The sequence below is a fragment of the Patagioenas fasciata genome, chromosome 1 (genome assembly GCF_037038585.1).
Source record: "Patagioenas fasciata isolate bPatFas1 chromosome 1, bPatFas1.hap1, whole genome shotgun sequence".
In the NCBI taxonomy this organism is placed as follows: Eukaryota; Metazoa; Chordata; class Aves; order Columbiformes; family Columbidae; genus Patagioenas; species Patagioenas fasciata.
The window spans coordinates 190522400-190549178 of record NC_092520.1 but is presented as its reverse complement, the minus strand read 5'-3'; the positions used below and the strand labels follow the sequence as shown (position 1 = coordinate 190549178).

Here is a 26779-nt window from a genome sequence, read left to right as displayed (position 1 = left end):
GACTATTGAGGTAAGCCTCCTTCAAAGACATCTGAGCTTCTGTGGCCATGTCAGCTCTGTGGTAGGAGGAAGTAATCAGTGAGACATCTTTTTTCCTTCTGAAGTACTGAGGTCAGAAAACACCATGCTTGTGACCAGATGAACAGAAATTCCCTGCTGCACTTGTTTTATTGTTGAGCAAAAGTGAACCTCTGCCCTGGCTGGGCTGTGAAGAGTTTTTCAGACAGGAGCTGGTCAGCTGCAGGCAGAGCAGGAGCCTGCCTGCAGTTGACCATGAATGTCGTTGTGCTCTCAGCAATAGTGAGATCCATAGAGGCTTAATACTGATGGGAAGATGGAAAGTGAACAGTATCAGAGGGCATACGGTTAACTGAGAAGCTGACATCTTCCAAGTCATTCCAGAGGTTCTCACAGTTCTGGTTCTTTGCTCCACAGCTGCAAAGTAGTGCTATATAACCTTAGTGTCCAAACTGCCACAGCTCAGTATTTTAGTCCCAGAGTACTGAATGTCCTGGTCCTTGAAGAGATCATTTTTACAGTGTGATCTTATGGCTAGTGAGCCATAAATTCTGCTGCATCACCAGGTGTCTGCTCCTGGAGTTTCCACAGTTGCCAGGGATCCTTTCATTAGAGCTGAGCTGCTTGTCCTAGATGGACAATGATGCAGCCTAGTGTGGCCTAAAAACAGCTGCATTTGGATCTGCTTCACAAAAAGTGTGTTTGCTGTTCAAGTTCTATTTTTCACTTTCAAAGTTAGTCAGATGCCCCTGTTACCAGTCCTGTAACACTGTGATTGGAGCTAGAATCCCCTCTTCTGGAACGTGCCTATCAATGTACAGCTACGGATGCAATTTCTTGTGTGGCCTGGCCAAGTACAACAGTAGGGATGGGGTGATCACCAGTGTCTCTGCACTTTTTATCTTACTCATCACTTGAGGCTTAGAAGGATGGGATCCAGTCATTCTATACTGGTGACAACTGTGTGAGCTGGCAGAATATGTAATTATATAGGCTGCTTTCTGTCTCTGGATACATACGATTTAATGGTTTTTATCATAGTAGCACTCAGGGGCCCAACTGAGTATGGGCTCTACTCTCCAGATATTTGCTGAGCTTCCCTGTTTTTTGCCCCATCACCCTGAGAGTTTCCTCACGAGATGGCATTATTTCCTTTTCACTAGAAAAACACAGGCATGACAGCTACTGACACAGGTTTATATGCTGGTAAGACAGGAAGAGTTGTTATCTTGATTAAACATTAAGGTGTGGGTGGACATGGAGAGACTGTCCATCAATTCCTCTCTCATCCTTTGAGTTGTGTTGTGAAAAAGAGAGCACATTGCTCATGCAGTTACACAGGTGGGAGGGAAGAAATTATTATGAAGGCTGAAGGCTTGTGGTTTCTAGCAAGAGGAGGAAAGCTCCTGCTCCATCTGCAGATCTGCACTTACACAATAGACTAAATGCCTTGGTGGCAGCCGAGGGACCAGGAGCTTGGTCCAGAAAAGCAGTGGCACCAGCTGAGTATGACCCCACAGGTTTTTCTCCTTGAAAACTAGCAGAGAAGGGAAAGGAAGGGCTTGAGGAGGAGTGGACAGATACTGCAGATCACCAGCCAGCATCATGCAGCTGGCATCAATAACAGGGATTTGGTTTTTATTATTATAGGACCCTATCTTAGGGTCAACAACTGCAAGGAAGAAACGGGATCCACTCAGCAAAGTGGTGCAAAAGCAGCTCCACCAAATGGGTGGCCAATGTGGCGAGGAAAGCTTCAAACTAGGAATGACAAGGGAGGGAGATGATGACCTACAATCAGGTAAGGAAGTGGTGGACCAGTTTGTCAAGGAAGTGGTGGAAGGTGATGTGTAATCAACAGAACAAGGTGAAAGAGGTTGACTTAAGCACATCATAAGAAAATACAATCAGTATGACATGGGGAAACCTCTCATACCTTTTCTGGAAAATCAGCATGACTGGGTGCCCATTGGAAGTGCCTGTACGTAATGCATGTAGCATGGAAAACCAACAGTAGGAATTACAGGTCTCAGTGTGGTTACAGGACTACAATATCCCATTGAAACCCCAATGATGTTATGGCACAGCTCACACAACAGGGGTGGTGCAATGGGTAGATAAAGGTGATTTAGCAAGGACAGGCTGAGAGAGAGGGGAGGATTTGCCCTTTTTGTGAGAGAGCAGCAGGGATGCATGGAGCTCTGCCTTGGGAAAGGTGTGAGCTGATGGGTCAGGAAAAATATCTTGCTGAAATGAACCATTAATAAACTTGGAAGCAAGCTTTCTATGCTTCTTATGGGGAAAAGTCGTAGTTGGAGCAGCTTCATTGTGTGAAAGAGCTTCCATGCTAAGGCAAGATGTTCAGAGTGGCGCTCATGGCCTTTCACAGTGCTACTCAGGAACAATAAACACCATATGCAGCATCTGTCTCAGGGTGTCCACAGTTTCCAGCTGGTGATGCATGTTCTTGATCTGAATGGGTACGATCTTGGCCGGAAGTGTTCCTCAGATGCTCCTCAACTAGAACTGGAGTGCTGATTTTTAAGATTTATAAAGGTCTTTGGGAGGCTGCTTAGATTCGATAATGTCATATACGGGAACCATAAGGTCTCCACATCCGGAAACAGGAGGTTTTGCAAAAGATTGACATTTTGCTCTTTATCACTGCATGCAGGCTTCATGTGGGTCTCCAGCTCGTTACACATTGCTTATGAGACCTTAAGCCAGCAATATCTCACTGCATCTGCACTAATACCTGTGTACCAGATGTTAAGACAAATATTTATGAGTCCAAGATGGCAAAAGAAAATTACTAGCTTCCACTTCTTTTGTCTAAATGACAGAATATCCTGTTCTCATTGGCACCAAATTGTCTGATTTCACAAAAAACATTATATTTCACAATTAATTAATAGGATATCATACATACGGAATAGCTCTTGTAACATTTAAGGTACTTTAACAAACAAGATAAGAAAGCTTATGTCCTGCATATATAATTATATATCTTGCATATGTAATTTACAGAACACTTTGGTCTCTACTGTTGTCAGTCTATAAGACTTAAACAACACTAGATGCACTCACAGGGCAGAAAATCAAACAAGAAACCCTGCGGTTGAAATGTGACATTATTTTAGCAATTGCAATTATACTGACTCCAGTGGAATTTTGCTCACTTACAGATTCCCTTTTATAATCATATGCACTTAACTTGAAACAAAAATAGACATAAATAAAGGGAAAGAAATCCGAAAGTTTGGGAATGCTTGGACCTAGAGTTTATTTTGACATTACAGAAAAAGGAGATATCTGTGAAATACTGATCAGAATCAGTGCATCAGAGACAAGAAAGGTTTGGAACTGTTCAGATACATCCTGTGGACTCAGTTTTTCAAATTACTTTTATTTCTGTCCTTTCTATCTATTTTGGCTGCTTGAAAATTAACTTCTGATAGCAACACAGAAGTCACAAAAATGAGAAGCTATCTATTTTAAATACCTACCACATCACAGGGCAAATGCTAAATAATATATTATCTTTCAGACATACATCCATATCATTTATATAAAGCCTGATAACACCAGACAGAAAAGTAACAAAATGTCATTTTAAGGAACATGTTTTTCATATATATTCTTGTGTGTTTGGAAGAGGCAGGAGAGAGGAGTGGGCTTCATGTTGTGCTTATACATTTTAGTTTCTCTTTATAGTCAAGCAACTCACAACTTGGTGAAAATCACATTTTCCAATTGCTTCAAGGCAAACTGCCTGCAGCATTCTCTAACTTTCTTCTCTTTTCTTCCTTTTTTTTCCTTCTGTATAATACTGAAGAGATGGCCTAGGATTTGCATCTTATTTAACACAGGACTGTAATACTGAAACTACCAAATGCAAAGATAAGTATTTTATGTGATTGTCATCCTGTGTTGAGAAAAGTAACTTTTATGCCACAGATATTCCAAGTTTCGGAGACCTGGGTCTCTGCCAGCAGTCTGAGGCCATGGAAAGATATGCTAAGGCAGGAGTATTAGTGTATAGCATACAAACATGAAGTTTAGGCTTGCAGGAAAAAAAGTACTTTTAAAAGCCACCAGGAATTGCTTTGATACCAGAACTGAGAATCAAGACTGATGACTGATTAGCAGAACATCTATTACCACAGGCAATAATCAATTGCCTAAAGACAAAGCACCTGAAAGGGTTTGCTTCTGTATTTTATTGTGTTTACATTTATCCCTGTTAGCCCCATGATGCTAAATAAGGCACGCATCACATCCAGCATTCTGGTAATTACACAAAGGGAATGTTTTCATTTTCAATAAAAAAAAAATAAACATCATGCAGTGCTATAGTTTCACTTAGTAAAAATTAGTAATTAAGGGAGAGACAAGAAAGAAAGTTCAGTTCAAATGATAGAGACGCCAGCAAAGCAACTCGTCAAAGATGCAAGTAAGGCCAACATGGTCATCTCTGTTCAGGCCCAGTGTACCTGAATTTGAAGACACTTTGGTTTCTGATGTTTGCAAGATAAATAGTTATAGTATATGTTTTTCTTAGAGTTGAGCAGTGTAATGATAAAAACAAGTTATCTTGTTGTTTTGTTGTTTTAAATAGATATGAGCATTTTGGATTTAAAAAGTATAAGTTCAGAACACATTACATTGTGATGAAACATTTAGAACGTATGTGGCTATGAAACACATTCTGTTTCATACTGAATTTCTTAATCTACAAAAGCAAAAATTGTCAGTTCATCACAGACAATAATGCAAAGAAAAATAAACTCCTGTAGGTATAGATATTATTTGCACTTCTCATGGAAGACCCCTACCTAACAGCCACAGCCATTTCACTGTAAGGCACATGACCAACCGAAAAAAACCAAAACAACCAAACAAAAAGCACAAAAAACCAAAGGTAATTATAAGGCAAATTATAAAAAAAGGGAAAAAAAAGAACTCAGAGACTGTGTGAGACACAGTGGGGCTGGCACACCACCTCTTCTTCGGGCTTCGGCCAGCTGTCACATGTCCTGGGAACTGTGACTCTCCACCCTGCGTGCGCTGTGGCAGCGTCTCAGCCAGGTAAATAATCAAAGGGGTTTAATCACAGCCATACTCATACCTTATTTATTTCTTTGACTTTGATACAGATGTATTCTGAGGTGCTGGTTATTGTGCAGATAACATTATTTCTTCTTTTAATAATTTGATACTGCTGCTTATGTAATCTTTTTAAAACGTTTGATTCTATTGCAAACATTTGCTTATCAAAGGAGCCAGCCTCCTTAGCATACTGACCTTATTAGTCTATTATGTAGGTAGTGTCACCTAATAAGTAATCAAGGGAACATGGTGAAATTTCATATATTAAGCAATTAAATAACTGTGAAACTAAGATATATCATCATTTAGAATTAAAAGCTATAAAGACTTTCTTGTCTTGAGCAATGCTCCCACTGGGTATTTCTTTGCTCATTGTGAGATTACAGCATGTCTGAAACTGCAATGTCTTGTGAGAATTTGCTAAAAAAATTGCTTGATTGATGTACAAATAACTATCTCATACCAAAGAACAGTTGGTAGCAAAGTATTTTAATTTAAATCCATTAAAAGAAAGATCTGTAGACCAAATGTGGCTAAAATAAGACATGGAAACTTCCTTTTGTCTACCTGACTTTGATGATGTGCAATATGTCCTATAGTTTAGCTGTGGCTTTGCTCTCTGCTAAGAGAAGTGCCACACTGATGTTATAAAGAAGTTATCTTTGTGTTTTGGCCACAGTGGAATTGACTGAATCTGTCCGTGTGCTGTCTCAGGACCTTCCGTGCCCACCCAGCAACAGTCCAGCTGAGGGAGTCAGACCAACAGGAATCTTCTTCCACATGATACAACAGTGCCCTTCCAGTTTATCTCCCTATCTATGCCATCTCATGGTGGGGTTAGAGGAACACCAGTGGGAAAAAAAAATGTAAAAAGGAAAGGAAAAAGAAACAGCAGTCACAGCACAGCTAAGGATAATGAAGAGAAAGAAAGTACCTTTTCTTCTAATGTGTTAACACATCAGGTCTTTCCTACTGATCAAAATGTGTGGGTTTGGGCTTTTTTTGTTTGTTTGTTTGTTTGTTTGTTGGAGAATGTATTTTCTGTTCGGTAACAGAAGATAACTTCTGGTGTGTTTGTGAAAAAATAATTCAAAATATAAAAGAGAACAAGCATAAGTATTTTGGTTGGACTCCCAGTCCCTCCCGTCCCAGGGCACCGGACTGACTTTTGGGCACACCAACCACCCTCAGCCGTTCCCTTGTGGATGCGGGACTACGGATGTTCATGCTAAGCCATTTTTTTAATTCCAGCCTTCACCGAACAGCTGTGGTTCAACACAGCCCTTCCCGTGCGAGGCGCCAGCGCGGTGTCAGACAGGGCTAATCCGTACCGGCCTCTTCCCGGCCTCGAGAGCACGGCCGGGGAGGCTCCACTGCCCCCGGACCGAGCCACCAGCTCTGGCCGCCCGGACTACGGACGGCGGGAGGCCACTACGCGCTGCGGCATGCGGGCCGCTGTCCCCCACCGTGTGTGGCCGGGACAGGCGCTCCGGCCGCGGCAGGCGGGGGCGAGGGGGCGAGGGGGCGCGGCTGCGGGGCGGTGCCGCCGCGGGCCCGGTCCGCCACCGGCAGGGGGCGGGCGCGCCGCCTCCGCGCCTCCCGCCGCCTCCGCTCGGCTTCCTGCTCCGTCGCCGGCGGGCGGGCCGGGCTGCGTGTGCGGCGCGGCCGCTGAGGGGACGCGGGGACGTTGCGCGACGTGCCGGTGGCTGCACAGCCCAGGTAGGGGCTCGCGTTCTCCGCGAGGCTTTGCGGCGGGACGGGCGGCGGGCAGCCCCTGCCTCTCCCGCCGGGGATCCTGCCAGCGGCTCTGCCGCCCGGGCGCGTATCGCTCTGCCCGGCGTGGGGCAGCACGCTGGCGCCGGCCGCCTGCCCGCCCTCGCCGCTGGCTTCATTGGAGCCGCCCGGCTTTGCCCTGTCCTGTCCTGTCCTCTCCGGGGTCCCGGCGGCTCTCGGGCCCCGGCCCGCCCGGGAACTGCCGCTGGTGTGCGTGAGGCGGGCAGGAGCCCCGGGTGTGGGGCAGAGTTGAGCTGGGCGCACCCCTGTCCCCCGGGGCTCCTCGGAGTGGCGAGGGGGCAGCGGGTCTGTCCTCCCCTCGCCCCCGACCCGCTGGGCGGGGGTCTCCCCTCCCCGCCCTTCCTCTCCGTCGGCCCAGCCGGCACGGGGAGGGGGCCGAGGGCCGGGCTGGCGGTTGCGAGGCGGTGCGGCCGGAGCTGCGGGTCTGCGAGCGGCCGGTGCGCTGGGCGCGGCGGAGGCCGGGCCAGGGGAGGCACCGCGGGGTGGCGGCGCTCGGCGGAGCCCCGGACCGGTGAAGTAAGTGAAGTGTGAGCGGTGTAGGCAGCTCTTGCTGCTGAAACAAGGGGCTTAGCGCAGCGAAACCGAGACGGTGCTGCTGCCCAGCGTTTGTGGTCTGTTCTTCGCTGCTCAGTAGCAGATCCCGGCCGTTGGCAGATGCGGTTTAAGGCTCAGCTGCTGTTTAACTAAAACACTAAATACACCGTTACAGAGAACAGTCGTGAACCTATATGGAAAGAGAATGTGCTTTGCATTCAGGTTTGCAGCGAGATATGTGTCGAAGCAGCCTGTGTTCCTTTGGTTTCTAGCCTCTGAGTGTTGAAGTAGGAAAAAATACAGTAATTCTAGACTCTTTTTTGGGGCGTGGGTTAGTGCTGCCGTGTCTTAAGTTACATTTTTTGCCAGAGCTGCTCTGAGGGGCTGTGTAACTCGCCCGATTATATTTCCTTTTTCTCACATTTAAAAGTGGTTAAATTATACCATAGTAACTCCAGACTTTTGTAGAGATCTCTACTTATACCAGGTATTCTTTGTAATAATGTGTGTACCTCATAATGATGCACAGGCTTAGAGCTTGTGGTGGTTCTTTGCTGGTGAACCTAGCTGACAGGTACTCTTCTCTTAAAAAAGTATTTATTTAATACTAATAGGAGGAGTAATATTTTGGAAAAGAAACAAACAAATCTCAACCAAACAAAACCCAAACAGAAATGGACAATTAATGACTGTTCACAACAGTATTTTCTTTTTTTTTTAAAGCTTTCGAAACTAATCAAGTATGAACGTCCTCACTAGCACATATCCCCCGCAGGGATTCTTTTAAGTATGAAGAAATCTCTTTCATCTGTTGGTTTGCTTAGTTGTTTATGTGGCAAAACAAGTTCTGTAACTTGCTTTAAGCCTGCAGGTAGGCTCTTCACAAGCTGATAGCTGGTTTGTTGCAGGCCACTGCTTTCTTCTCCTTCCAGCAGTCCTGACCATTTCACCCAGTTAGAGTGCAGAGTGCATAGTTACAAGTCAGCTCACAGTACCCACAAGTTACTGCCTGGTTTCTTCAGGTGCAGTGCGAGTGCTTCAGGGTGTACGTGCTCTACATTTAATGAGAATTCTCAGTGCTTTAAGAAGAGAGTGATAATACAGACAGATTTTGAGAATTTAATGGAACTTTGGCAAGCTAATACTTAAAAAATGAACTCCTGAATGTGTAGTTTCCAGTTTTGTTTGGAATGTTAACAAGCTATATGGGGAAGGGATTTTCTTTCTGTAATATCATAAAATTAATTGGTACTATGTAAGCTGCAAAAATACCAGTTTGCTTACAGGTTGTTTTGTAGCCTAAAGATGAAGTGTACATAAGATGAATCTGCAGCAGACACAGAGAACTTGTTCCTTAAGATTTGAATTGTTCAAAGAGAAGTTCTTATTCATATAGAACTTAGGTTCTGTTTTTTAAACCTGCAGTCCCAGCGAAGTCAGAGGGTTGACATATTAGTATAAATCTTACCGCTATATCAGCAATCAGTATCTCTCTGAGCCCTAATATAAGTGATATGTTAAGTTTTGAGTTTTTCACTAAAATATACTGGGAAAGTTTAGAATTTAAGGCATAATTATCTTTAACCTGCATGTTTTTTTGTGTCAGCGCGTAGCTATGCCATCCTGTGACAACCATTTTGCTGTCAACAGCACTGGAACTATTGTAATTGGTTCACGGTTTAGAAGGATCCCTCTGGGAATTCTCACATTGATCTGGAACTGAGACTGTCCATAAATTCTCAAGATTACTTTAGCAAAAATGTTATTTGCAACTCTGTCAGAAATCTTAGTCTTACAATGAGGCTTCATGAGATTTCTGAGCAAATCTAACAGCCTGACGATGCTGTGCTTTGCTTCCCAGCCCTCATAAAAAGTCTGCTAATCTGGCAGAAATTGTATCAGTTCTCTTTTGCTGGGTCAGCTTTCCTTAGTGAGTGAAGTTATGTGGCCGGGGCTGGAGAAATGGTCAGTGGGCCTGGAGCAACTTGGCAGGTGAGCTCACCTATCTCATAAATTTTCATGCTTCTGAGTGTTGTGTAGACCTGAGGCCCAGTGATGTGGGAACACCAAAAAGCAGTGATGAGTAAATAACTTTGAACTGGCATTACTGCTAGAAACCTTGTTTCTTAGCACCAGAATTTTCAACTCTGATGGGTGTTAAAGCATCTGTGACCTGGCTTCCTGCTTCATCATCTAAAATGTTGTGTTTGACCATGAATCCAAACATAGCCTCCTCATGCTTTTCTTAATGGTATATTCATCCTTTAAAGGGCTTTAGGATTTTTTGTTCTTAAAATATTTTTTAATATAATTCGCATTTCTGATTGTGCCCTCTAATTTTTTTTTTTTTGCATCTGACTGCATCTTGGCATTAGCCACAAATTTTAAAAAGCTTATTCCTATTCAGTAGTCCAAGTCATTGATTGCAAGATTAAATTTTATTTTACCCAGACTATCTGAAATGCAGTCACACTTAAGTTTTCATGGGGAGTTGTCAATACTTACTCTTTGGAATTGTTCTTCAGCTATTTTTGCTCCCCATATACAGTACCATATACCTGTGATACAAAAATAATTTCTATCTTTGTTTGCAAACAAAACTGCAACTTGGCTTTTCCCAGCTCTTACTGGAGCTCAGTGCCAAGAGGATATGGAAGAGACTTTGTGGGAGAAGGGAGAAGTTTCTGTTGACTATCAGGACAGAGGGAGCTGCTGTAGTAAATTCTGTCCTGCATTTAATCTGCACTACTGTTGAGTCAGTTTTAATGGCAGAAAGTTGCACAGTGTATTTATATGCGCAGAAGCATGGTAGCTCTCATGAGAGTCCAGTTAAAATCTTAATTAACTTTAAAATAGATGACACTTAGCAGTCTTCCCTCTCTTCGTAAGACTTGCTTTCTTCTTGTGACTGGTTGACCCCTTCTCCCACTCTCCAGTTTTCTTTTATCTGAGGAGAAAGTAGCCATCTTCTAGTAGCAAAGAGTTTTTTTTCTCTCTCTGTTTTGGTATCATCAGTTACTTGAGTTATCATTTCACAAACATTTAATCTGGTATAAGCTCATACTACCACTGCCAGAAAGCTGCTGACCTGCTCCCAGGCACTTATTTCTGCCTTTGGATCTGCCCAGATATTCTTGTGAGCACCAGGTGAGGTGGTTGAGGGAACTGCCATCACTTTTTGTTTGTTTGCTGGTCAGCTGAACATCACTGACACCTGAATGGTTTTGGAACTGCATTTGAGTTGATTCAGGCAGAAGTTTATGACAGAAATTTCTGTAATAGTGAATTTCTTTTACAACAACAGCATGATCCAGAGAGATGTAACATCAGGAGTTGTTACAGCATACAGTGACTGCATGTCAGTGCCTTTGTATCAGCTGTGTATGGGGTCTCAGTGGTAGGGTCACAGTAGTAAGCATCCTTTTGTCATCGAGGGATACCGTTCCTCAAAGTATTTTATGTGCACTTAATGTGGAAAAATTCCCTATAGCTGATTACATACAGTACCTTGCTATCCCACATAACTTTTGATTTTTCCCAGCTACGATGAGCCTTAGATTTTAGAATTTCAAAGGAAAAAAGATAGCTGTGATGAGTTTTAGTGTGCTGTGTACCAGTTGTTAACCAAATATTGAAGTATACAAAGTATATATATATATACACATAAAAATATGATTCATTGCCTCTGGAATTATTTTTTTTCTTGAAATTTATTCTTCTCGGATATGGTTTATATGTTTGGTACTGGTTGCTGGAAGATTGCGCCCAGCCAGGAGGTATGTTATGGATCTTTGTTCTAATCCCTTCATGCTCAGAAACCGGTCTAGAGATTGCAGTTTTTGTTGCTGTCTCTTTGCTGCAACAAGGAAGAAGTGAGTCACTCTAGAGCTGTTAAGGATCATGTCACTGACATGTCTGAGCATCTTCCACCTCATCACACAAACGATGGCCTGTCCAGTGCTAGTATGGACCTGTAGCAATGTCTGGCCTGTACCCTAGGAGCACGGCGATGCTGGGTGCACCATGCAACATGGAGGTTATGAGCTGCTGGCAGCATATCTGCAGTGCGATCCTGCTCTGCGGTGTCCTGTCAGCACAGCATGGCCCTTCTGCGGGTTGGGCCTGATGTGCTGCTGCTCCCTAGAGCTGATGGGCAACGCTTTCTGTGCTGGGCGTTCCACTCAGTCAGCAGCACACTCTTTTTATCCTGCAAAGGGCCAAGGTCCTGCTGAAGTGCTGCCTCACGTGGGAGATGAGGGGAGGATAAAGGGCTCTGGTGGAGCAGGGGTTTCTGTATCCCTTAGAACTAGAGGAGGGAGATATGCCAGCGGTGCTCTGAACAGTGGTGAACATCATGGAGAACTTTCCCCAGAGGCACATCCTGGCTTCCTGCTGAGATCAGCTTGCTACTGAGCTACTCCTCTCCAATATGCAGCCTCAGATCATGCTGAACTCTTGTTAAAGAAGCTTAAATGCTTGGTAGTATCATATTTTTCTGGCAGCAGCATTGTGATGATGTCCCCTGCTGCTGTGGGTATCCTTGATCCTCTCTGCTTTGCAAAGTGTGTAGGAGCTCCGTGCCTGGCTATGTCTGTGGTCTCGACGTGCAGCTCTGCAATGAGGCTGATGTGGTGGTCTGTGCAGTAAGTGAGTATCACTTCTAAGAAGATAGTCTCATTCTGACATCTTAAAGCTCCTGTCTAGAATCTGGTTGTGATTGGGGAGAAGAATAGTGTGAAGGAGCAGATTAGTCTTCCTGCAGTGAACTTGGACCTACAGAGGAAGTATTTTTAATGCTTCTTGCCTATTCTGCTTGCTTGATAACTTTATCTAAAATGGGTCCCAGTGTGCAGTGAGATGCTGTAACCATAGCCTCAAATAAATTTCTGCAGTGGTCCTGTGTGATTATATGAAGTCATAGTAATTGTATGTATATTCTTCAGACCCATACATTTTTGTATGGTATTTCTATTGCTATATAGGATAAGATGTATGGTACTGATACATTATTCTGACAACAGGCTTGGTGGTTTTTTTTATTGTTACAAATATATGAAAGCTGTTGTGCATTTGAAACTGGATTCTGGCAACATCTTGTCGCAAGACCTGGTGATCTTGCAGATAAATGCATTGCAAAGCTGTATCTACTCCTTCCTGTCATGGAAAGACTTATCAGACTCTCTTATGAAATCAAGGTCGTAATTTGTTTCTTAAAAAAATTCTAGAAAACAAATTGGTGGGTTTGAATATTTGAACAAGTAGTAATTGCCACAGTGCTTCAATTACCAAATAGTTTGTTCATCATTTGTCAGAAGAAAATGTTAAAGTTCTCTCTCTCAAATCTCTACTGTGAGATTTATGAACTTCTCTGTGATTAAGTTGGAAAGCAAGCGGGTGCATGAGGATCAGAAATTCGTCCTTGAGGATTTTATCTGAATTTCTCTAGGTGATTTTATCCAACTCCATGAAATACCAGGACTAAGATTCTCTTTGATAGGTACATCAACAGCAATGGTACAGTTAACTTCATGACATACAAACAGTATGGATTTTAGGTATTGTAAATTAAATTCCATTTTAAAATATATGGACCAGTAAACTTTGTGTAATATTTGGGAAGAGTATCCAAAGTATGGGTTGGCTGCTTATGAAGTTTGGTAGTGTGGGATTTTTTTGTTCGTGTTTTAATTGCAAAAGGCATGTGGATTGAGTTTCTCACTGGGAAGAATGCTTTAATGCTTTTATCTTGGGCTTCCCAGGATTCAGGAGAATTTTCCTGTTTGTGAGACAGACTAGTCTGTGTGTTGCCTAAGGTGAAAGTACTGGATGGATGCCACTAGCAAGAGCCTGCGTGGTCAGTAACTCGACACATCATTTGGGAAACGTTTGTTTTGCGTATCAAGTATCAAAACACCCTGGCAGAGTAATGCTGCTTCTCATTCCTCTCTTAGAAGTGAAACCACATAGCAGTATTAGCAACACAGGACATGCAACAGTAGCTGAATTACCTATTTTTAATTTTGAAATGAGTTTTGGTTTCACTTGCAGTTCGTAGAAGTAAAATAATGCTTCAGTGTTGTCAGAATACCAAGGTGAATCTTACGTGTATATGGAAGAGTACAATTTGGGTGGTACCGTTTTTGTAAGAGGTTAATAATTATGCTTCATGGTAGTATTTGTTTCAAAGCAGAAAAGTTTGTAAGTTGTTCTGTGTGGACAAACCTTTCGCATGTGTAGAGTTCTGTCATAACCACAAGGAATTCATATAGATATGAGTGCTTATAGGGAACAACTACTTGGGTCATAGCCTGTCTTATCAGAAGACATAAATGGTGTACGATTATACCATAATACTGAACTACAGTATTTATCTTTTTAAAGATGTAATTCTTTTCTATGTCTGCCATTCAGCAGTTTCCAATTAAATGAATTTTGTAAATGTAGTGGAAAGACTGTATGTAGTCTAGCAAGGAATAAACAATCGTCTGGGTAAGGAAATGCATATTGTGTTTGAATAAAATAATTATATTAGAAGGCTAGATTCCTTCTCCGGTTTAGAACTGGAATGATTTTGGCTGTCTCAGCTGTTTGGTCCATAACATGTAATTCAGCTTGGCACAACCACTGGTTTAAAACCAGAGGTTGCATAAGAATAACTAATGCTGTCCCTGACATATCTGATTCACTGTGTAATTTTGAGGAGAAAACCACCACTCTGAACTGCTTGAAAACAACAGACTGAAATATCTATTAACAGAAGCTGGATTAAACAAAATGTTGTTTCACTGATTGCATTTTATCAGTTATGAAAAGGTAAAATGACTTTTTTAAAGTTGTTCTCTGTCAGGAAAAAGAATGCATCTGGTAATCATTGAGGAAGATGGTTTGTGCTGCAAAAATCAAACACTGTCCTAATCTACTTGTGGCTCGGAAATAAAAATAAAAGCTCAAGCCTTTCTTCTTTTTTTTTTTTTTTCTTTTCTTTTCCCCCCTATTGGTACTAAGTAGTTTTGAGTGCTTATCTAATTTTAATACAGTGTGCTTGGTAATGCTGTGGATAGCATTGGTATATACTTAGTAATGTTATGCATATTAACAGATAGCAAATACAGATAAAACCACACGTAGTGTTCATTGACCGTTTTGAAATTATCCAAACTTTTAAGTCCTGTTTGGGGAGGAAAAAAATTCCCATCTGTGAATTTAGTTCAAAGCATTTTAGGCTGATACTGATTTAGTATTACATATCTGGGTATAGATTTGCATATAATAGTTTAGAAATACAGGGTTAATATTGAAGGAGGCACTAACTCACACCTACCTCATAAACTACCTAGGTTAAGAAAACCTGTCTCTCGTATTTTTCCAGAGTTTTAAGATTATTTACAGCCACCTTTTGTATTTTGTTTATCCTTGTAGCTGAAAAATTACCTACAAATAGATAAGTAGCAACCAGCAGATATTGAGAAGGACTGTTTAGCATCTTTTAAAACAATTTTTAAGTATGCCTTGGAGGTAAGAGACAGTGTCCATTCCTCATTGCCCTCTTTGCTTTCACAGTTCCTCGCAAAGCAAACCTGATTCTTTTAGCCCTTAGTTGTTTTATTTAGGTCATGTAATTGTTATCTAGATGCTTCCAATTGGAGATTATGCTTTAAGATAGACTTAGGGAAAAACTACATATGGGTCTCAGTTAAAAGTCTGATAGCACATAAAGCAGAGTGTTGTTTGTTTAGACAGAGCACAATAATTGCTTTTTGTTTCACACACACAGTCCCCTTGGTGCAGTTCACAAGGAGCAGTCACACTTCTGCAGCAGTATCACATTGTTGACACTGATATTAGAGAGCTGCTATAATCTCTTCGATTCTTTTCTTCATTACTGCTGCCTGTTTTGGCCATGCTTGATGTCTGTTTTAAGTGTATTACTTTCTGGTTTATTAAATATTGTGCTGATTTTTTGGACCTTTTTCTAATCAGCTAAGGTCAGAATTCAAAATTGCCTTGACCTTTTAAATTCTTGCCTCTTGTCTCTGCTTGTTTTTGTGTGCCCATTTTGTAAGTATAATCTCCTCATGCTATCAAATTGCTGATGGAAATATTGTTATCTTGGGAATGACGTAGACTGACCTACACATTCTGTTATTATTCATAAAAACATTTGTTACGATTGTATTTGAAAAACCCTTATAAACAGAAGTATTAATACATTGCAAGTGACCAAAGCTTTCAGGCACAGTGCGTGGGGCAGAGGTTGTGCCCATGTCGTGTGTTCCACAGCACCATCTCTGGGCAAGAGTGTTGAGCAAAGCTGATGAAAAATTGACTGAATTGAATTGCATTCAGCTCAGAACTGAACTGTTTGTGTGTTACTTTATCCATTACCTTACCTCAATACAGTTTCCTCTTGCACCTTGATTCTAGCAAGAAAACTTGCTCAATGACCCTCATATCTACTATATGAACATGGAAAGAACTCAATCTTGGCATGCTGGAAAACTTTATATCATCTAATAAAATGTGGTTATTATTTGCTTGGCAGGATTAGAGGCGCATAGTTTTCCTAAACTATAAGCTCCCTGTGTGAAGTACTTGGCAGAGTTCCATTAAGAGACACAGGCCACTTTTAAAAGTAAGTGTCTTCTGCTCTGCTGATTGAAGCTAGTTCTTGTATGTATCAGAATACATGTAGTAGCTATGTGGACATATGTACTAAATTTGTCAGCTCTGTATTGAGTCTGTCATTCCCACAGAAGTTAATCAACAAGTGGAGCAACAAACGAAAAATCCACTGAAGACTGAAAGTGAGCGGTAAAGAAGCGGACAAAAGCCCTTTTCTCCCTTTTAAAAATTATTTTCATTGTAAGCTGCTGGTTTTTTTCTTCTCCTTTTCTTGTGTTGCCCCACGTATAGCATTTTGGGCTATCATGGGAGTTGCTACGTGGAGAGGCTTTAGCACTGGAAATCACAACATCCAGAAATTGCCTCTGCCTTGGGACAAAATACAATGCACAAGGATGGGTGGAGCAGAAAAAAGCAACCAGTAACCTCAGCTCCCAGCTGTCTTTCCGCAAATCCACACCCTAGTAGTTTTCATCCAGAATAAATAACTCTTTTCTGCATGGATAGATGTACAACTCCACGAGGGAACTGAACAATGGCATGCTGGCATTCAAAAAGGATTTTTAACCTGCAGTTTCCCCCTTCCCCTTCCCCTTCCACCTCTCGTGAGCTGTCTACCTTTTCCTTCCTATTCTTGAGGGGTTGCATGACCCATGTGTCACAGAAGCACCCCGAGGTTAGCTTAAGGGACAATAGGGTCCAAAACAACTTTTATTAAACTGATGAGAAACAGGGTTTTAGCACTCCAAAAGTGACTTAAATACAGGTTCGGATATCAGTTGAGGAAAACTATTAAGGGGCAGCAACTAATACAACAGGAGGTGCACAGTGTGCATGCACGTGGCTTCACCCAAAACAATGCCGGAGCCGGCCCTGAGTCCGGGACGAATACACACTTGCCTGAACACGGTGTGAGATTATTCTTAAAGAGATATACGTACTTGTAGTGAGTATGGAAAGTACACGTGCAAATGTGCATGGAATATATATATGTACTCGCAATCCTGCGAGGGTTAAATTACTTAAACGTGCAAATGTGCACGGAATACTACACGTGCTTATGTGGAAGCACGGGAGGAAAATACACTCGCGATTGTGTAAGGAAATAATTTAATGTACGCGTGCAAATGTGCACGGAATATATATGTACTCGCAATTCTGCGAGGGTTAATTTACTTAACACACGTGGTGGCAAGGCAAGCGGGGTCTCAGTCCCGGGAAGCGGGGGGGCCGTGGCCCCTGGCGGCAGTGGCTAAGCTCGTGCTCTGAGAGACCCGCGACGATCGGCAAAGTCTCGACGAGAGTCCCGTTTTATACTGGTTGATCAGACCTGACTGTAGGCATTCTAGAAGCTTCTCTGCACCCCCACATCGTGTGTGGGATGCCCCTGAAGCCTCCAAACATCCCCCACACTGGTCACAGGTGCCCAGCGGCTCACTGGCGCCTTGGCACTCCCTTCTCCTAATGGCCCTGGCCAGGGTGCTCTGGGGCCAAACGAAAGAAGCTGTTAGCCTCAAGTAATAGAGAGGGAGATGTGCCTACTCCTTCCATATTGAAGGGGGGGGGGGTGGGGAGAGAGGGGGGGTTTGCATCCTGCCACACCATGCACCAGGTTGTGCTGAAAGAGCAACCTCTCAGCTCTCTAGTACAGCAGCACCAGCTCTCTGCCTGTCTCCTGGTATTCCATTACTTTTGTCAGTGAGGCCATCAGTTTCTGCCAGCTCAGAGAAAACTTTCTGCCTCAGTTTAACAAACAAAGCATTCCTTTCTTTGTTTTCTGCTGCTCAATATTTCACAGCTCTACGTACTGGATTTGTATGATCTTGCTGGACCAGCGTGGCTGGTTGGCTGAGCTAGGCTGCAGATTCACATCAGCCAGGCCTTACAAGAACAATATCAGCCAGCTGTTGACAGGAGGCCTGATACTACCAGCCTGTAGACCATCACCTCCTGGTGTTCCTGTGCTCTTTATTCAGGATGTGGATACAGCTTGCTGTGCTTGAGAGATCACTGCTTGTTCTCCAGAGTGCTGGCTGGTGTGAGTTGGCGATGATGGGCAGCAGGGTTCAGAAAGCTCTCTGACGTGTGGTTGTTGCTGAGAGAAGATGTGTCCAGACCTTTAGCACTGAGTGAGATAACAGGACCAGGAGGGCACATTCTTTCACCTTTATGACAAGTTGCACAAGATTGCTTTGATGACATAGGAATATCAGAAGTTTAATAGAAGAGCTGAAATTCATGGTAATATTAGTCTAGTGAATGAATGCATGTGCCATGTCCAGATATTTGACTAAGCTGATTGTAGCTAGAATTTGGTCTGACTTAAAACACCTTTACTGCTGTCCATGATAGATATAAACCTGGAATTTGACACACCTCTCCTTCTATTAGCCTGTCCTGGGGGGTAATAACTTCCTTTTTTCTTGACAGAGGAAAAACGGCACCTGAAGGCACTTGGTTTGTGTTCCTCTGTGGACAGCTTCTTGTTTAAAGGCACTTGATGCTGCATGTGAAGGATTTGTTTTGTTTCTTTCCATCGTCCAAATTTTAGACCTTGACTGATTAACCTATTAAGTTCTGCACCAAGAAAACCATTTGCAGAAAAAGAAACTCCATGTTTCACAATTGTATAGTATAATGCTTCCCAAAACCAGCTGTTTGACACTTGTTGATCACTTCTGTTGTCTATTCCATGATGCTCTCCTTGGCCTTTTTGTCTGTATAGGGTTCTGCTCTGCCCATCAGGGGCTGCCTGTAGATCATGCTGTAGGCTGTACCTCCTGCCTCAGTCTCAGACCTAGTAAGGGATAAATGTCAGCCTTGTTGTGCTACCTGACAGATAAATTATGTTAATGTAGTAATAATATTACTGGATGTTGGTAAGTGAAGAAGATACTTGGGTTGTAATTCTGCTGCCTCTGATTCATGGCATGTTAGGTCAAAGAGGAGAGAAACAGTGTATGTTTTCTTTAGCCCATTCCTAAAACAATCAAAGTAATGTTGTTGATATTATTTTTGTACATCTGAGTCTGTGCAAGCTCAGTTGTGAACCTGTGTTCATTCTTTGTTTTCAAATGATCCTAAACTAAGCACTTTTGGAAATCCCAGATCCATTTTTTATATCACTTTTGTAATTCTAATAATGAGGTCTAATACTAAAGATGTGGAGTAATGGTCTATAAACATTCATGAGGGTCTATAAGCATTCATATTTTATTTACTGTTCTGTCTTTAATTAAAAAAAATAAGATAATACTGTATAGGAAAAAGACTTGACATTCATAAATAAAGGTCTCTGTCGAGGGTTAAGATTGCGGGGTGACAATCAAACCCTGGCAGATGTATTGTTAACCTCCTCTCCCCCCCACTTCCCCCTTTTGCCCCTCCCTCTCCCCCCTTCCCACTCAGGACAGGCGATCGGGAGGGAAAGAAGGACAGAGAGAAGAGAGTTGGAAAAATTAAAGATGTTTTACTAATGCTACTAATAAGAATAGAGAAAATAATACAAAATATACAAAACCAATCTTGAAAGTCTCAGCAACTGCAGAGCCAGCACCCGAAGTCCTGGATTAGACTCTGCAGCCAACCGGAGCTGGATTCAGTCTCTCACTAGGCCTTAGTTCGCAGGGACGACCAGCAAGGTCCTCTCCTAATGTCAGCCATGAGGAAAAAGGGAAGGAATAAGGGCCGAGATCCTCGTGATCTCCCACTTTTATATGAAGTATTCACGTGAATGGCATGTTATACACCGTTGGTCAGTCTCTCGGTCACCGGTTTCTAGTTGCCCCTCTCGCGAGATGTCCATCCGTACTTATCAGTAAGTTTGCATTCCATTGCTAGGTTTAACCAAAACATGTATCTGGTTCTCCAGGAAAATGCAGCTAATATGAAGGTTTTAGCTGACAGGCAAAATTCACTGAAAGAGAAACTTGTTTTTTAACAAAACCAGGACAGTCTCTTGCACCTGGAAAATGCTGTACAATATTCATCTGTACTGTAGCATTTCTGTATTTATTCTCTAGATCAAAGCCCACAATTTTTTGGTATGCTGTAATTCAGAAAAAGAATCTCTATGTAACTTTTTTAATTCCTTTCAAGTTGAGGTGTAACATATTAATTCTTTTTCCTAAATCAAGGAAACATTTCAATTTTTTTTTTAATATGTCGTATCTGTTGAATATTTGTTGATTGCAACAAATAATGATTACTGAGAAGGGTAGATGCGAGTGTTCACATAAAGGCATCCTGCAGTCAAGATTGGATGGTGTGATCACTTTAGTTTCTGCTTTTTTGTTTTGTTCATATTCTTGCTGTCATGCTTTGACTTCCTTATGTGTTTTTGTTTATAGTCAAATAAAAAGAGGAAACTTTTTTTTTCCCAGCACTGACTTGAAACAAACTTGTGGTTGTTCAAACTACAGATGGTGTTTATTTTAATGTTGATGTATTTCTGGGGGTGGGGAAAAGAGAGAAAGGAGCTTAGAATAATTCTGTTCACAGACTTTTAAATGAAAGGAGTTTGTCTGCCGTGGCAGATTGGCTTTGCTTTTTTATAAGACAGATAAATAGTAGTCTTTCACTGAAAGAAGATATAATGGATTTTATATATGGATATACCATATGTGGATATAAATCTAATGGGTATATTATATCCATAATATGCTATGAGATTTCCCCTGTAGTACAATCTTAGTATTCAAAAACATTTGTCTGCTTTTCAGGTTTTACTGGTGATATTTATGTTCACGTTCTTATGGAGTAGAACTAAGTATGTCTGTACTTGTCTATTTTTTTTCCTGTTTATTTCTCTGCTGACCATTTTCTTGGACACTCTAGGCAGCATCGCGTGATGTCTGTATCTTTGGCAAGGAGAATCTGGGCACAAATTGCTGAGCTTACAGATATGGATTTAAGGCAAAAGGTTATTTGTGTAATATGCAATTTTATTGCCTAGCATACATCGTGAGAACTACATGGGGGTTTTGGTGATCTTCTCCAAATGATTTGCATATCCTGACTTCTAATAATGATAGTGTTACAAATAATTTCTGAATATGATGTTGTTGATTTTGAGAATCATGTCATAGGACTGCACAGTGTTAGTGACGCTGTAGCTTTTGTGATGGGGGTGTGGGATGGTCACTTCGGTTAGAATGGTATTTATTACGTTTTCAAATTCAGCCTTAGTGTAGATGATCCAGTAAGATCCCTGAATGCCAGTAGACTTTATTTTGCCATATTAAGTGTAAGTAGTTATGCAGCAAAACACAAATTCAGAAATAGTGTGGTTATTTATTCAGAAGGGAAGTACTGATTACAGACTGTTATTTGTCTGAACACCTCATGTATTTTTTTGAAAGTAACTGAGGGCTCTTTCTTCTTACACTGATAAAAATAGAGGAAATGAGGTAGTATACTGCCTGAAGTGGTTTGTTTCCAAGTAAATTCTAATTTCAAGTAATTTTTTTTACATGCTTAATCTATTTAAAAGTTTTAAAATGAATTACCATGTTCCTAATGGATATTTAGTACTTCATTAATAGACATTATAATGTTTGCCAAACCTGATTTTTTCAGATGCCATGTGTAGTGCAGGGGTGCCAAGGGACTATATGTGGTCATCTTTATTCATCAGGAGTGGGGAACAGCTGGAGACAGATGTCCATGCTCAGGGCAGCATGGGCCCACCATGGCCAACCATGGCCATGGTACAGAGCCACCAGCAGTCACAGCTCTGCAGGCAGAGGACGAGAGACTTGGTACCCTCAGGGATAAGGGGTTGCTGAGGAGGAGATGTCGTCTTTGAGCAGAGCCCACGTAGGTTGTGGCACATTTTGACTATGTGGTGAAAGCTCTGGTTTAGAAGAAACTGTTGTGTGCTTACATGGTCTTTGCTCATAGATGGTGGTTTTCAGTTTACTCTGAAATAGTCGCTGTTCTGGGGTTGGTGCTTCTGTCACCATTGACTATCACTTGAATCTCCTGGATGCTGCTATGAGTGACAAATGTGCTCTTATATTTCTCTAACATGTAGATTAAATTATTAGAATAACCTTCTTTTGGTTCCACTGAGTGCAGTTTATACAGTATCCTAAAGGCCAAAATGCTTAAATATTTTCTCTCTGAAGCATTGTTTGCTGTGTTGTGTTATTAAATAACAACTTGCATCCAAAGGTTGCTAGGGCTTTGAAGCAATGCTGATGGAGTTGCTGACTTTTACCATGTAGCTTTAGGAAATGAAAGTCTGCTTAGATATAAGACTCATAAATATTTAGGTCACAGGTTGAAGGGTTGAAAGTTGAACAGAATTTGTAGTAGTGGATTTGATGAAGTTAAATTCACAGTTTTTCAGAACATTTGCTTCATGGAGTAACAAATGAAAGCAATCCATCAAAAATCCATTTTAAGTCTTCCCTTTACTTAGGTATTCAGGACAATCATAATTAATGTTATTTATGGGTTTTTTTACTGTTAACTCATAATAAAAGTACTTATTTGGCTGTAATTACATTTTTGTGCTTTTTGTTCCCCCTAGGTGGCTATTTTTAATGCAGTGTTGTCAATAGCTGACTGAAGACCAAACATGAGAATAGCAGGTAAGCAGGCTGAGTAAAATAAGACTATTTTAACTTGTGAAACTGGTGCTCTGGACAGCATTAACAAGCTGTGACACTAAAGGTTTAAAATAAACTTAACTGACATAACAGGCTTTGCGGTTCCATTTAGTCGATGCTTAATGAGACTCATATTGGAATTTGGGATGGTCTAAGAGCAAGCAGCTGGTTAAAATGCTTCAGCTGAGCTGCAGGAACTGTTAAGGTGTCATGACTTGACACCCCTTGGCTGCTAATTCTGTAAGATGATGAAGTAATAAGAAATGGCCAATTGATGTCTTAAGTGATTTCTTCCCTGACTCACACCCTAACTGAAAGTGCTTTGTGCTATTGTAATATAGTGTCTGAAACTTCCTGGTTACTGGGAGTTTGAAAGCTATAAAATCCTTTTCATAGAGGTAAGTTACCATAGTACAGGGTTTGAGAATCTTGATTTTACTTGATAGAAGGTGTAGTGGTTGTAAAAATAGATATTTGGCAATATAACAGTATAAAAAATATTATTTTAGACATTTCCTTGCAGTAGGATAGCCTGCATGGCAATTGAACAGTTTTGAGTTTCTGATGCCTTGCACTTTTATCAATAGTTGTAGTGTTATGTTGCAGAAGGAGCAAAAGGAGCAACTCTTGGCTCTTCTGGGAGAGAATGACACCGTCTTTTCCAAGAGAGCTGCACATTAGCCTTCTTAATGTATGAAATTAGTCCTGATTTTTGTCACTACTTCTGAAGTTGTTAACCTCAATATATATAACTGGGAGCAACCTATTCAAGTAAATCTGATAAAGAACTGTAAAATGCTGTGATATTTATAGGATGGCAAAATCACCTGGAATTCACCTGAACCTCTTTTTTTTTTTTTTTTCTTTCATGTAAATAGTTTTGTTGCTAAAACCCACAGACAAGATGCAGCAGTTCCTACAGAATGTTTAACTTGTAGGCAAAGAGGCTGTTTTTGGTTCAAGTGCTAAAAGAATTTTCTAGATTTGTCTTTCCTTAAGGGGGAGCACTCGCAGTTCAGCTGAAGGGCTCATGATATTGAGTGGAGGGGGTAGTCAGTGCTCAGACCGCGTTCTCATTCATCTTGCCCACCATCTGCTGAAACAACATGCTCTCCAAGTGCCATTTGCTAGATGACACATTCCAAAATCTGGTACCATCTTCCCGTTTTAAACAGTGTTTCTTTGAGAACCTTTTTTTCTGCTTTTTAATGAATGTTCAGATCATCTGTTTTCTCTAGTGCTTACATGTGGTTCACTTCCCATCGAGTGGTATAATCTTTGGAGTTCCAGCATAGTATTTTTCAATTAGGTTTGCATCTATGTTTTCTTACATAGTATATATGTGCTCACACACATGAAAAGGGAAAATGGGAGAGGAAGACCAAGCCAGAAGCAAACAAACAAGTTGTGTCTCTTTCTGCATCTTTCTTGTTGTTTTTCATCTCCCCTTATCTTTTTTTAGCCTTTTGGAAGGATTGATTAATGTCTCTCATCCTTCTGAAGGCTGAGTAATCTGTCTATTTTAAGGTTTTCTGAACAGCGCGGTCTGAGATCTGCAGTACATAAGTTTGTATTTTTTCTGAAGGATTTATTTGGCTGGCGATCTAAGAAACAGAAGAATGTGTAGGGTTGCTTCTTCCAAACAGTTTGACCTACTGGCATGAGACGAGAAGGCAGGATGTGGATCAGATGCCTCCTCACCCAACTTCTGCTCTCAGTTGGTCTTTTACAATAAGCTAAGAGTAGAGTATTCTGTAAAAATCTACTGAAAATTATGCTAAAAAATGGGGGAGTTCATGACAGTACCACCTATACCTGAATTTTCATCTCAGAGGTAAATTGCTGTGGTTGTGTGCTTCCAGCTCTGCTCCCAGGAGGTAACTTGACTGCTCAGTGCTGGGGAAAGTTAGGCTTGTAAAACTTCCAACCTGCATGAGGCTTCGACATATTAATACCGGGAGGGAAGCGTTACTGCTCTTTATTACTTTTTAAATAAGCTTTTTTGAACCTTCAAACTTGCTTTGTGAAGGTCAGCAATTTAAATTTGTTGAAAATGAGGTGAGGAGGCTTTAATTTTTTTGGTTGGGTGACTTTTTTAATGTTATGCTCAGACCTGACTGACCAAAGCAGCCATGCTACAGTATATGAACAGATCCTTAATCACTTAGTCTTGGCCATATGTTAAAATAGAGGTAGCTCAATTTAAAGAGGGGGGAAAAAGAGTATTTGTGAACAGTGAGGAAACAAGTACACATGGATAAAAACAGGGAAGTGGAATGGGGGGAGGTGGGAGTTTCCCTTTGGGACAGCAGCCAATCAGATGAGCTTAGTTCATCTTGTTAAGCTGGATTTCCATGGTAAATTCTGTGGTTTCTCCTAAGATGCTGAGCTGAGTTGGTGTGCTGTGGTGTCACACAAGCATGAAGCTGGAGCAAGCTGAGAGCAGGGTGTATTATATTTGGTATAGCAACCTGATGGACTGGCTCAGCTGCATCCTACATCATAGTGTCTGTTTCTTGCAGATGATTTCTGCTTAGTGAGCCCACAAATGATCGTCTTGTGTATGAGTTCCCCTTAATGTAATCTGATACACATTTCTCTTGTAGTTAATTTTGATAAAATTAATATTATCATTTGCAGATGCTTTTTTTGAAACCTTTTTCTACTTCTAAATAGGTGCTGCAAAGTTGGTAGTAGTCGTAGCAATATTTTTGTTGACGTTCTATGTCATATCTCAAGTGTTTGAAATAAAAATGGATGCAAACTTAGGACACATATTTGGTAAGTGATGATTTTGTTTCCTTCAGACAACTATTAATATTTACTTGAGCCATGATCAGGAATATCATCTTCATTTTGCTTTAAGCTTGACTTGGGCTCTTACACTTAATAATTCTGTGGCTTTTTAATGTGTGTACCCAGTATTATAAAATATATATTATACATACATAATATATAATGTGTGTATTAAGTTATGTTTCTGTATGAAATATTTAACCTACTGTCTTGATCAGTTTGATTGTTTTGCCTGCCAGGTATGCATAGTTTTACCTGTTTTTTCTGTGTAGTGGTACTTAAGAGTCTTAGTCTGGAATTGTAGACTAGGTGACTTGAATCATGTTTCTGGAAATCTGCACTCTGCCTTCTGCTGTTCAGAATTTGTGTTCTGGGGTGGGTTTTTTTGCTTGCACAGGTACACTACCATGTACAATTGAATGTGCAGTAGTCAAAACATCTTGGATATGTCCAGGTTCTACACAGAAGAAAACTGACAGCTGAGGCAACTTAAAATCCAGAGTGTATGTTTTGAACCAACTTGGTCTTTAAAGAGTCTTTTCATTTAAAGACAAAAGCAAAACCAATGAACCAAACAAAACCCTAACAAAAACCAAAACAAACTCCCGAACAATTTTAGGTGTATGAGTAAGGTTCGTGTTATTTAACCCCATATTACTACAGTGTGAGCCAATATCCAAACCAGTCAGCAGAGACCTCTTTAATAATCATTAAAGAGACAAGGGTATCATTAAGTATTACAGATGTATTGTGGATTATTACAGATATATTGTGGGTATATGCATGATGAGGTCACGTATGTCTCTTCCCAGCCCAAGAAAGGGAGTCAGGTGTGTTTGACCCAGCCATTCATGAGTTGCAGGCTCCCAGCATTAGGTGAGACCAAGCCCATCCTGGAGAAGCCATAAGGAGGGAATTAATTTCACTTCAGTGTCCACACCTGCACATATCCCTGATGGTGTTGTATCTACTTGGATTTTTGTGTTACTGGGAGAGTCATGAATTAAGGCAGTGCTTCTAAATTGGGTCCCTGATCACTCTCTTTTTTCTGCTGTGTAAAGGTTAATGTTTTATATTGGAACATAATGTTCATTTCAACCAGCTCATTTTTATAGGGGTAGAGAAGGGTTTTTAATTTGTAAGATATTTTATAATAGATCACACTTCAATAGTAACATCTTGTAAAACTTCCTTTTGCATTTTAGCCAGATCAGCACTGGATGCAGCTGCACGCTGTGAGTGTTCATATGCATGTGTTACTGCTGTGACTTCCTTTTGCTATTAACAGAAAG

The 26779-nt window shown here is 41.2% G+C and overlaps 1 protein-coding gene across 1 annotated transcript in view; it reads left to right on the top strand.

The window, feature by feature from the left end:
• The first annotated feature begins 6721 nt into the window (after positions 1–6721).
• Positions 6722–26779, top strand: part of FAM3C (FAM3 metabolism regulating signaling molecule C) — a 32246-nt gene continuing 12188 nt past the window's right edge. Inside the window, exons 1-4 of the mRNA XM_065850921.2 lie at positions 6722–6846; positions 22613–22673; positions 25368–25472; positions 26693–26722. Coding sequence (XP_065706993.1) covers positions 22661–22673; positions 25368–25472; positions 26693–26722 — 148 coding nt within the window. The 5' untranslated portion in view covers positions 6722–6846; positions 22613–22660. The remainder of the gene's footprint in view (positions 6847–22612; positions 22674–25367; positions 25473–26692; positions 26723–26779) is intronic.